Raw genomic sequence first — 13,079 nt, forward strand, 5'->3', positions numbered from 1 at the left:
TGCAAAACACTTCATACTAATGTTATGGTTTACGGCTTCAGTCAGCGTTTTGTAGAATAGATGTGAAGCATTATGATGCCTTAATTCTAAGAGTCTAAGAGGAGCTTAGCTTTGGTAAACCAGTAGTAACCATCATGCATTTTTTGCTTCACATTTGGCCCAAACATACGCTACTGTAACACTAATGACTGCTTTCTGGATTTTCATTAGCAAAATTGCCACGAACACATAAAAACAGGTGCAACTTGCCATTGCATTTCACTTTGTGCTTCTAAAAGAGAAGTCAGGTTTTTTTTCCATTAAAATTGAATACATCTAGTGGACATTATAAGAACTGCAGCATGAGGCTTTTCTGGCTTGCCACTCAGTTTCACCTTGCTGAATAAATGAGGTTTAGCTCATTAATGTTGTTTGTCCTGCAACAGGTCCAGAAGTGACTAATAATTCAACAGCACTGCATTACTGTCAGTCCTTGAGGAGTTTAATGAGCAAAAAGAATCACAAAGACACCCCCCCCCCCACATACACACAAAAACAAAAAGATGATGAGGGAAAATCTTGATGTGTGTGTAAAAATAACTAACACACCCACCCATGAAGACAGATAAACACACGCAGGGATGGAAGTGCTTGGATGCCCTTGCAAAATGGAGAACAAGACTGCAGCTTTGATGGCTCCTATACTGTTTCTTACTGTATCTTTATGCATTGACCTTCACACACATGGGTTATATCCCCGAAAAGCAAGAATGTGCAGGAACACACACAGATGCATACACACCAGATGTGTCATTTTTAAGTGCATGTATGTGGAGTTTGGTGTGCATGTATGAAAGCCCATGTCTATTATTGTGTGTGCATGTGTAATGTCATGCGTGATAAAGTGTGGTTGAGGGGAGGGTTGTCTTGATAAGATCACAGGTCACAGGGGGCAGCAAAGGTTTTCTAGTGCTGTGACAGGTAGGGTTAAGGTTCACAGTGCATGGCAGATGGTTTCAGTTCATACTCGAACAGGAAGAGGAAGCTGGGACACTACATTTACACAGCGGTGCTCTTATTCCTAAAGCATGCTCAACTTTAGTACAATCCAGCACAGACTGCGGGGAGAGGTGGGGGGTAGGCAGGAAGCAGGGCATAGAGATGAGAGAAAAGTACAATTTGTTAAGCTTTTCCCCCAGAGACCTTTTCACTTTGGGAAAACCTGAACTCCCCTGCAACATGATCATGTTTGTGTTCTCTTTTATACTGAAATATTTAAAAAACAAACCTCATAACAAAAGCCCTACCTTAATTCCACTGTAAATAAAATATGTATTTGTATTATGGGTAACACTTTACTTGAATGGGTGTTCATAGGACTGACATAACATTGTCATAACCATGACATGACACCTGTCATAAACATTAATGAATACTTATGACAGTTGTCGTTAAGCGTCATTCGGTAAGTTATGTCACTTTTGATGCCAAGGTGACATTGTTTGAGATGTCCTTGTTATGAAAACTTGACATAAACCAAGACAACAACATCTGTCATAAACATGTCATAGCAGAACTAACTGTCAAACTTAAGAAAAACGTTTAGCTTGATATCTTAATGAAAAGGACAACATTTATGACACAATTGTAATGGTTTTGTGACTATCCATATACGACGGTTTAATGTCGCGCTAAGATATCAAGTTAAACGTTTTTCTTAAGTTTGAAAGTTAGGTCTGCTATGACATGTTTATGGTTTTGTGGTCTTGGTTTATGTCAAGTTGTCATAACAAGGACATCTCAGACAATGCCACCTTGGCATCAAAAGTGACATAACTTACCAAATGACACTTAATGACAACTGTCATAAGTATTCATTAATGTTTAAGACAGGTGTCCATGTTATGGTTATGACAATGTTATGTCAGTCTTATGAACACCCATTCAAGTAAAGTGTTACCTTATTATGGTAGAAGGCTGATGATGAATTTCAATAAGTTCAATAACAATATTTCCATAAATGGAACTGAAAATATAGTGCACCGTTAAAACAATGATGACTGCATAATATAAATTGCAAATCACTGATTGGTTGGTTAGTTAATATGCAATGTTCCAGTCTTCTTTGGAGAACTGGAGAGCGCAAATAGCATCCTATATAGGATGTATGAACATAGCACACTGGAGCAAAATACACATTTTGGTCGTCTCAAAAGAGTTACAACCGTTCAGGTATGCCTGATTTGTCCTTTTAAGCACTGGGATGCCCTGAGACTGTAGTGTTCTTATCATTGTTCAATATCTGAAACCATTGTCATTTGTCAAGATCATTGGCTTTAGCAGAAATTATCTGCACCATCGGATTGCACTAAAAGAGAAATGATCTGTACCACTGAAAAATGCTCGAACAGAGACTTTCTTCCAACTCTGACTTTAACCACAGAAAATATGACATTGATCTTGCATTGGCTTCTAACCGACAGAGCTGTTCTGTGCCACTGACTTAAACAAGAAAATACAAACATCCGTTAGGGTGACCATCACTTTGGGAAGGATTAGTTAAGATAGGTACAGTAGGCAGCATTCTTGTCTACATTACGGGACAAGGCAGTGCAGGTGGCATTCTTCACTCAGAGGGTCTTTATACTCGGATTGATTAATAAATAAGCTGGCTTGCTTCAACCCATTCACTACCATTTCACTTCACATAACCAGCACTGGATTCTGTAGCAATATCCATTGTGGTGAATTGAGTACATTCATCTTTATCATTTAATATTGAACTTAATTGTATAAAGTGTGTAAAACCACAAATGTGTACACTGAAAAACGCAAAGGTGTATAAGCTGATTTGTGAAGTAAAATAACAGGGGATCCCAGTTCATTCAGCTTGTAGAGCGGTGTAGATTAATCAAGCCTTAGTACCAAGACCCTCTGATCTCCCATCTAGTACGGCACATTAAGGTTGACCACTACAAGACACAGTCACGTCCAGTCAGGTGATATCAGAACAGAGACACTCACTCAGTTGTCTCCTTGACGACAAAGTAGCGCTCCCATGCGCCTTGATGCCCTGGAAACAGAACACATGTTGACACAAGAGCAACCAATAAAAAAATCAAAACAGGGAACGGAGACAGAGAGGGATTGTTGTTAGATCAGAGGAGAAAGCAATACTTTACTTGGTATACTTCCCAGCAATCATAAATCAAGCTCCAGCACTTCCTGCTTCCTAATGTGTATTTATCAGTGGCAGACTGTCCTTTCTCATTACCTGTAAGTAACTGCTCACGGGTCTTTGCAAAGTGAACAAATATATATCCAGTGTCATTTATGCAAAGCAGCCTACAAAGTTGAAGGCTGGTTTATTTTGGCATCTGCGAAGAGATGGCCTCTGTTATAAGTACATCCTTACGTTCATGTACATGGCACATACTTAGTTCATTCATTCATGCATCCACTGACTCACAGCTACAGTGTATGCCTGCTGGTGTGTATTAAAAGACCTGGCAATGTGAACTGGCAATACACTGGTCGAGGATTCACTCACCGCTTTTCTGTGATATTGATGAAAAGTGTAAGGTGCTTTGCGTCATTGACACCACTTTTGATGAAAAGAAATAAAAATAGAGAGAGTGGGTGACACTGCAGCAAAGTATAAGGTTTATAAATACTGGTGGTCTGTTCTTCATGTACCCACACAGGGTTCCTCTCTATGTACCCACACTGCCATGTGCTTGCCAAAAACGAATGTCATAATGATTCCACAACCTTATGCTTAAAAGCCTTGCAGGGAAAGACACAGTGTTTAGGCAACTGAGCAAACATGTGTGCACAATGCCCAAATAAAAATATTTCCATGGTATTTTCCTCCACACAGTCAGATATGTTATCCATATTTATTTGGCCCAGAATGGCAATGCGATATTGTTACAAATTATTTTTGGATTACAAATAAAACGGCATGAAGGAATTTGATTAGTAAGCATTGCATCCTGTTTTAAGATACCACGCAATTTGCCATCCTGCTACTGTAACAGTTATTTATTTTAAGAAATCCAATATACTTTTAAGCATACACTTTATTTGATCTTTGTCCCTTAAAGTGTGTATGCTTTGCCATGTTAATATTGCTAAATAATGCTGTGTTGAACATACTTTTAAATATTAGCGTATTACTGAAAACCATAAATACTAGCTTTTCGGAAAGGTTAGAAACAGTGTAAAACAGCTGGCCTTCTACGAAAAGTGTAATATTGTTTGTTAAATCCATACAAAATAATTTAAATGTCAAAGAATACAAATGTAATGATTTTAACATTTCAAATTTACAATGGAGTTTGTCAATGATTTAGGATGATTGACATAAAGACTGTCGGAAAGATATGAGCAGGTAAGTATACAATAACTCAGAATTAAACTATTGAAATACTGGTCAATTATCCAGTATATTTCATGTACAGTGATCCAAAGAAATTATTTAATGCTGTCTGTTGAGCCATCTCTTACCACACTGGATTTCCATTTACACTATTACATTAAGTTGCATATTTCATGCACACACAGCTCTAATGGCAGATGGAAGTAAATGTTGAAGGTCATATCAAGCCACATTATAATAGTCTATTCCCCTGATGACAGCCTTTACATCACTTTCTTTCCATCCATCTATGAGTCCATCCATCCATCCATCCATCCATCCATCCATCCATCCATCCATCCATCCATCCATCCATCCATCCGTCCATGCATCAAACGTATTAACAAATATGGTTTTGATGACGATCTTGTGGACAGGACCAGCAGTGTGTTCCCCCAGGAGTGTTTGTAGAATGATAAGGAGCCTCTCATCTCCTGCATGGTCACCAAACCAGGACCGTGTCACCTTTGATCTTGTGACCTCTTTAATATTAAAGGGCCAACACACTCCATACTCGCTATCACAACTCGCCCCTGGCATCGACTTTAACCCTTACAGTGAATTCAAAATAACAGGGTAGCCCTCTCTGCAACATGAAATCTTTGCTTAAATATCAGTCGCCACACTCAGATTAAAAGTTACGGTCAAAAGAAGAGCAGAGGAAAATGAAGAGGAAAGGAGAGGGTTAACAAGAGTTGAGGAGAAAATGTAGCAGAGGACAAGCCGTTACAGGGGGAAGGCAGGGGGAAGAGTAACGCTAACAAAGGAGAGAGGGTGGGAATGTGAACAGAGAGGTATATGGGTGCAAGGCCAACAATAAAGATGAGGATGTACATAGGCCTAGCGAAAGGATGTCAAGGAATGAATGGATGATAAACATGGGAATTAAAGAACTAGGAGGGAAGGAGGACAAATATGTGAAAATAAATAAAGAAAAGATAGGGAAGAGAGGGGGGAAAGTAGTAGAGCTAGGGTCAGAGAAAAGGTAAAAATGCATATAATTAAGAAGGAAATGTGTAGAGAAAGAAAGAAAGAAATTAAAATCAAGTACTTTTCTATTAAGTAGAGAGAGATAAAGAAAATAACGTTAAGGTAAATCACACAATTTATAGAAGAAAGAGAAGAAAAGATGAAAGACAAGAAGGCTGATATGACATGACTGACATAAAAAGAAAGAAAGATGTATAAAAACTATGTAGGGCAGAAAACTGCCTCTTTAGAGCTCAGCCTCCATCTCCTCCTCTTTCTTTCTTATTTCTATCCTTAGGACCACCATTACTCAATAAGGACTACGGCTGTACAAAATGATCTAGTTTACAGGAATAGGAGTTGGAGACCTACATAGCCACAATCAGCACTGGACCCTCCATCCCTCTGCTTAAATTGGCACCGACGAGGAGAGCACTGATGACGTGGGTTCATATGATGGATGTCATCATGCATATTGATTCAGGATTCCCCAGCCCCGGGAATATACATAAAAACCCAGCAGTGTTGCTCATTAGGAGTGCTCTCTCTGCAGGGGGTCTACTCAAAAATGATCTGTGTCACCACCATTCAAAGCTATAATAGCTGGACATAAGTAAAGGCAAGCTAGGCTAAGGCCACCTTTTCCCCTGACTCTCTAGATCAATAACACCGGACAAAACATCCCAAAAACAAAGATAAAGAAGAATAATCAATAGCCATTCGGCTTGAGTTTGTACAGGTGTTTGGACAATCATTTTCACAGCTGAAGTTTGCATGAGCTAGAAAAATGTGAAAGCTGAGCAGGTTTAAGGAGCATTCAAGGAGATGTAGCACAGCTAAACCAATGATTAGAGACTGAAGAATGTCTTTCTCTCTTCCATCAAGTGACTTTCTATTAACAGATTACAACACATTGGTGAAAGTATTGGTGACGTGTCATGATGATTAGAAAAAGGCTGTGACATATAACACATGCTATGTCCCTTTATGTTGCACTCAATTCCAAAATGAAAGACCAAAAGGACAAAGAACAGATAAAGTCTACTGGCCAGGTGAGGACTTTTCAAATGATGAGCTGAATGGGAAACACAGACTGAAAATAGATGAATGTGCCAGTGTCTAAGCATTCGATACAAAGTTTGTTCTCTCAGATAAAAAATAAACAGTTTTTTTCAACAGATCTAAAGTCGGTCCAAGGTAGCCTCTTTGTGCTTCATTCTTGATAAATTAATTTGTATTTTTAGACTACTGTAAATTATCCTGAGCACAGGGATTTACAGGGAGAGAAAACATGTCCTTGCTCAGATATTATTTTTATCTCAACCTGTATAGGGACATATCTGATTATCCATTCACTATTATTCCTGCCTACTGTCTGTTTTTTATGACTTTCTTCCATGTCTAGTAAAATCCCACAGCAGTCTCTTAAATTATCTCTTATCTCTTAAAACATATCTGCTGTAAGAAGAGGGACAGGTAGCAAAACTAAACAAAAAATAAAGTTGGCTAAATCTTATCCAATTAAGTTTTTAAAAAATTGTTTTGTACATTGTTCCTGCAAAAACTACACATCATTTTTACAAATGTTTTTCAATATCCATGTACTTTTCCATCAATCAGTAACATTGCCCTTTCCACAAATGTCCAGCAGTGGCTCAGTCAGTAGGGGCTTGGACTGGGAATCGTAGGGTCGCCGGTTCAAGTCCCCGAACAGACTTGAAATATGGAAAGTGGACTGCTACTTGGAGAGGTCCCAGTTCACCTCCTAGGCCCTGCTGTGGTGCCCTTGAGCAAGGCACCGGACACCTCCAATCCCCCCTCCCCATTGCTCCCCGGGCGCTGCACGATAGCTGCCCACTGCTCCTAGTACTAGGATGGGTTAAATGCAGAGGACTAATTTCACTGTGTGTGCTGTGCTGTGTGCATGCATGTGACAAATAAAGAGGGTTTCATCCTCCGATTCTATCTTCTATCTAAATGTCTACATTTATTTACTATCTATATTTGACATGTTTTACAACCATGGCTCGTCAGGTCTTCAGTTGTATGGACGACCATCAGAAATGATGAAACATTTTTCTAGTTACATTTTTTCATACAAAATGATTCATCCAGCCCAAAGCGATGATTCATCTGCACATAAAAAGTCACTCCATCCATCTGTATACTTCTTTGAAGATACAAAAAGGAGAAAAGCAGAATGACAGACAAAGAGGGAAGAATCTACATGATCAACCTAAATGTTTTTCCATTCAAATGTAATAGCCCGCAAACTGACGATAAACGATCCTCAACCATCGCTCCGCTCCCCTCATTCTTTTCAGAAACTACTAAAGAGAGGGGATAAAGAGAGAGGGGTGTGAAGCCAGGAGAAAAGGGAGATAAAAAAAGTAAAGTTGCACAAATCTAGGGAGAATAGAGAGTGTCAGAGGAGAGAGTGAGAATGCCAGAGAGAGAGAAAGGGAACAAGAGTGAGCCAACTATCAAGAGCGTTTGATTCCCTCCATAAAATTTTCCTTTTAAGAATGCCCATGAAATTAGCTTGCTGAAAGAAAGCAATCTCAATCGATTCAATCCCCTCTAAAAACAGCCACCATACTTAAGAGTCTCTGTGGGACATGAAAAGATACTCGCCTTTTTTTCCTCAACCCTCTATTTCTCCTCTGTCTTACAGTTTTTCAGATTCCCTTTCACCTTACCTGCAATCTTTATATTGGCACACTGACAGAAAGAATAGATCTGTAAGTGAAGAACTAAAAAATGGAGAGCGATCCATACTTTTCAACTTGAGTTAGACCCTGTCACTACTCTGCCAGTTGCCAGCTTCAGGTGTCTGGGTCTTGCTAAGCAGCGCTCTTCACAAGCACCCAGAATATCATGTTTGCATATGTAGAGCCCTCTGTTGTGCAATTATTGAAAGACTGTTTTGGGATGTGACCTACAGTGTCAACATTGGTCCTCCTAATCTGGGTAATATGTGAACTAATAATGGGGATATGATGTATCTGCTGAGGGATTCTTTATTTTCATTTGGGGATTGAACTTTTAACTAAGGTTGTAGATCCCATTCAGAAAGTTTTATCATGCATTTGCTACATAATTCTCACACATTTATTATTTAAATATGTCTTTATATAAAAATGAATTTATTTACAACTGAAGAAGGTCACAATGGCAGGACTGACATCTGGTAGATTGAGAGGCTCTGCAGCTACTTCATTATACTGCCATCTAAAATTGGTTTAACTATGCACAAACCAGGAAAATATATTTCTTTAAGAGGAATGGGAAATAGGTATGAGTGATAAATACAGTACATTTCCATTCACTAGCAACAGCTGTTAGAGCTAACCGTATGCAAATATAAACTGCATTTCATCCAAATTACTTGAATTAATCCTCAATTTCTTGAAATCATGCAAACAACCTTATGAGAGCACAAGGTGACCTGTCAGTGAAGAGTGCTCTCCAATTATCCAAATACTTTCTGGACTTCCCTAGAACTTTGCAACCCACAAGGTAGCCCAGTTAAAGTAAAATTACAGAGGAACTTTGAAGCAAGTTGGCCTGAAGTTATATGGGGATCCAGGAGCTGTCCCTGGCACTGACTGTCGGACGGTGGGAAAACCAGGGCAATGAGAATCCCTGATGGATTCCTGGAGGCCTGGAAACCTTGGTGAGGAGGGGAAAGGAACTTCTAAAAGCTAACCTCTGCACTTTCAGGGATTAGCGAACAAAAAAAACCAAAAGAAAAAGAGGAGGACAACTAAGTGAGGAAAAATAGACGGTCGTTCCTGAAAAGGAAGCAAGTAAGGTAGAGGGAGAGAGGATGAGTGAGGCGGTCGACCTTGTGAAGTGGTGGAAGCAGTAGAAATAGCTGCCCCACTTGTAGACACACTTTCTGTTGCTAGCTGACTGTCCTTGATGCACTGGGGTAGCTAACCTATATAGGCCTGCTCAACGCTGCAGCATCTCCCACACACTCACAAACACACAGGAATACACACACTCTCTCTCTCTCTCTCTCTCTCTCTCTCTCTCTCTCACTCACACACACACACACAAGCGGGGAGGGAGGGGGATGAAATCAGGCTGAACATGATGCAGCTACTGCTGAGCGAAGTCACCTGAGCAGCTAACCTAGCTTGCTAGCGGGCAGCCAGCTGCTTCTCTAATTAAGAGCTCATCTACTGAAGAGCCCTGAGCATATGGAAGACACTATGGCAAGGAACTTGTTTTATAATAGAAATCAATGCCATAGGGTTCAGCACTTGCTTAGACTCCTAAAGTTGGACTCCCTGTGTAGAATAAAAGGGTTTTGTTGTCCAGACAATATACTATCCATTGATGGAGTTTTGGGATACAACGATACCGCCAACATACTTCCAACACTCAGTGAAGAATTTGTTCAGTTGATAATTTCTAAAGGACTATTATTGTATATCTGGTTTGGTAATATCCACCTGCAGCGAGATGAGACACGCAGTACCACTACTTGCAATCACATGATTACTACAATTATACTCAAAATTAACGCCATCACTTCAGAGAAGTGATAACAAATTAAATCTGAATGTCAGAGAACCAAGTCCAGCAGTGGCTCAGTCAGTAGGGGCTTGGACTGGGAATCGTAGGGTCGCCAGTTCAAGTCCCCGAACAGACTTGAAAATATGGAAGATGGACTGCTACTTGGAGAGGTCCCAGTTCACCTCCTAGGCCCTGCTGTGGTGTCCTTGAGCAAGGCACCGGACACCTCCAATCCCCCCTCCCCATTGCTCCCCGGGCGCTGCACGATAGCTGCCCACTGCTCCTAGTACTAGGATGGGTTAAATGCAGAGGACCAATTTCACTGTGTGTGCTCTGCTGTGTGCATGTATGTGACTAATAAAGAGGGTTTCATCCTCCGATTCTATCTTCTATCTATCAGGGTATCAAACATGATATAATGATTCAGACAAAAACATTTGGGCAAAGAGGTAAAACAAAGTGGTTCAAATAAATGCATCCTTTGTGGCATCACCATACTTTGCCAAATGAGGCCCACGTGCGCACACACACACACACACACAATTGAATGAATAATTATGTCTGATAGTGTATGCTATGTCTGCAACCCATGTATTTGACTGAAGTTATTTCGACACCTTTAACAGCAATGGTATTGACTTTGATGTCCAAGGCCAGGACTAATGGCTGCTTCACAAAGCACAGACACACACACACAACCACACACTCCCTTAAATGGGAAGACACACACAGCTAATGGAAAGGCATACAAATGTGCACCCTCACACATAATGCACATACACAAACCACCTGCACCTTTGCTTGCTGTAGCCTCCAGTACCGAGAACTACAGGCTACATTATGAGAAATGCATTAGTCAGTGATGGTTAATGGAACACCATGCAGAAACGTGTGTGTGTGTGTGTGTGTGTGTGTGTGTGTGTGTGTGTGTGTGTGTGTGTGTGTGTGTGTGTGTGTGTGTGTGTGTGTGTGTGTGTGTGTGTGTGTGTGTGTGTGAAGAAGAAGAAAAATGATTCAGGAATAATGAGGGCTGTAATGTCATGCACACGCAGTCAGGAAAGGAGCATTTTTTTGAGGTACAGTGAGGAATTTCGTAGCCTGAACATGTACCACCACTAGGCTGGAATTTTGGTGTCAACGTTTAATTTCTACACCCTGTCTATTATTAATCGTCTGGTCAAACACAAGGTTATGGAGAAAGAATCATGAAACCATGACACATGTTAAGATAAAATAGCTCCATTGGATGTCTGAAGTCAGAGAACACACACTCCTTTCTTATTGTGGTTTCCAAGGGAGTCTGGCAAAAGTAGTTTCTGAAGCAACAACGGAATGTGGATGAGAAGAATCCGAACTGTTCATTTAGTATAACTGTGAGCTTATTTTATAGAACAGTATGTGATTCTCCCCAGGAAACTACTCCATTGTGACACTGTGAGTATGGTACATCAGGAAAGGCACTTTTATAAGGGAATAATAAGCGGTCAATGTGATATAACATGCTTTAACAAATCCTAGTATGTGTATTTAGTAGCGAATACATTTCATTGCTCAAAAGCTCACATTCATCTCATCTGTGTGCAGGTAAAATAACATTTAATTCCAGTAATTTAAGTTAACAGTTGTGAAAAGGTTAGTTGCTGTTCTGCAACAGATGAACATTTTTTTTTATGATATGTGCATTCATTTTGTATTTGACATTAAACCCTATCCGTGTTTGTGATGTGTAAGTCAGTGTGGGTATTGTGCACCCAGCTCAGACAATGACACAGCGTTTCCACTTTTACAGTAGATTCCTGCCAACATTATACTCAACAGGACTAAAGGTATAAAAGGAACTTTAAGGAAAGAGGAAAAAAGTGTGTTAAAAGAAAGAAACGAGAAACAGAAAACAGAGAAACAGAGAAACAGAGCCAAAGCTCAGCTCCTGTTTCTGTTACAGGCGGCCATTTTTAGGCAGTCATCCATTAAATCTGCTGCGTTCCCATACTGTCAGCCCCTACTGAAGCCAAAGAGGCCATGTCAACTGGGGGCCTGTGGAAAGCAGTACAACACCCTCCCTCAGCACTATGGGACTTAGAGGAAGGAGAGGAGCAGGTAGTGGACTATTATACGAATGTCACCGCAGTACAACATCCTGAGAATGAGTAAGATGGATTAAAGCTGTAGCTCAATGTTAGAAAATGCTATTAAAGAGAAGAGAAGGAAAGAAGGGCGGGAGGGTGGGCAGCTTTGGCATTGCATAAAGTACATTGCAACATATAGGAAAACAAAGTAAGGGGATAGAGAAGGAAGGAGCTTGCAAGGAGGCTTTTGTTAGAATTGAGCTTCATTTAGTGATTGTAATCTTATGGTTGCAGACGATCTTACACAAAGCACAATTCCAGTGAACAACATGTGGTGCATGAGGCTTTCTTTGTGTTTGAGTCTGACAGAGCCAAAGAGAAGGAGGGTGTGGGGACTGTGTGTATCTCACCTCTGGCCCCATGTGTTCCGTCTGTGTTGCATGGTCAGTCATTTGGCAGTCTTTCATCTTCAGGGCAGCTTTGGCACTCTCCTGCATAGAAAACAAACACACACCCATCAAAGAAAGTAGACCATCAAACAAGAATAAATCAGAACAACTAAATACTTTCCCAGCAGACGTATGCCTACACTCACACCACTTAGTATAGTTGGTCAGCATGCAAAACTAGCTATCAAAAAGAAAGAATAACACAGCAACCCTAAAGAACAAAGCTGAATCCTGAGCTCCACCCTGCCACCTCTCCTGGAAATCCAAAGGGACATAAAACTGGGCTGAATTGCAGGAGAACTTTTTTACAGCCAGGTATTGGAGCAGGGATCCTTCTCCAAGTGCACCAGTTGAGAAAAATACATAAAAACTGACAGCTAGTATTGGCCAGACTGCTGGAAAGGGCCTTCTAGGGAGATAATTAATAGGTTTCCTCTGGCAGATTTACAGTGGGAGGTGTAGAGAGAAAAGTGTTTGCACTGTCCTTTAAAATACAGTGCTGTTACCTTGACCAGGAACACATCAACTCATCTGCTACCTCTGTGTGATTATTTAGTAAAAACAGGTTGCGAACCCCCTGAAGGAAAATAACCCAGCACTTTTTCCACCAGGAGCATTTTATGACACATTCTGACATGCTCGCTGCTCATGGGCCGGGAAAAAAATTAA

General features: G+C 40.4%; 1 protein-coding gene across 2 annotated transcripts in view; it reads right to left on the minus strand.

The window, feature by feature from the left end:
• ccser1 (coiled-coil serine-rich protein 1) overlaps positions 1–13,079 on the minus strand; it is a 103,947-nt gene that overhangs the window by 35,973 nt on the left and 54,895 nt on the right. For both annotated transcript variants that reach the window (XM_063897629.1, XM_063897628.1), the window contains exon 10: positions 12,372–12,452. In XM_063897629.1, coding sequence (XP_063753699.1) covers positions 12,372–12,452 — 81 coding nt within the window. The remainder of the gene's footprint in view (positions 1–12,371; positions 12,453–13,079) is intronic.

This window comes from Eleginops maclovinus, chromosome 12 (genome assembly GCF_036324505.1).
Source record: "Eleginops maclovinus isolate JMC-PN-2008 ecotype Puerto Natales chromosome 12, JC_Emac_rtc_rv5, whole genome shotgun sequence".
NCBI lineage: Eukaryota > Metazoa > Chordata > Actinopteri > Perciformes > Eleginopidae > Eleginops > Eleginops maclovinus.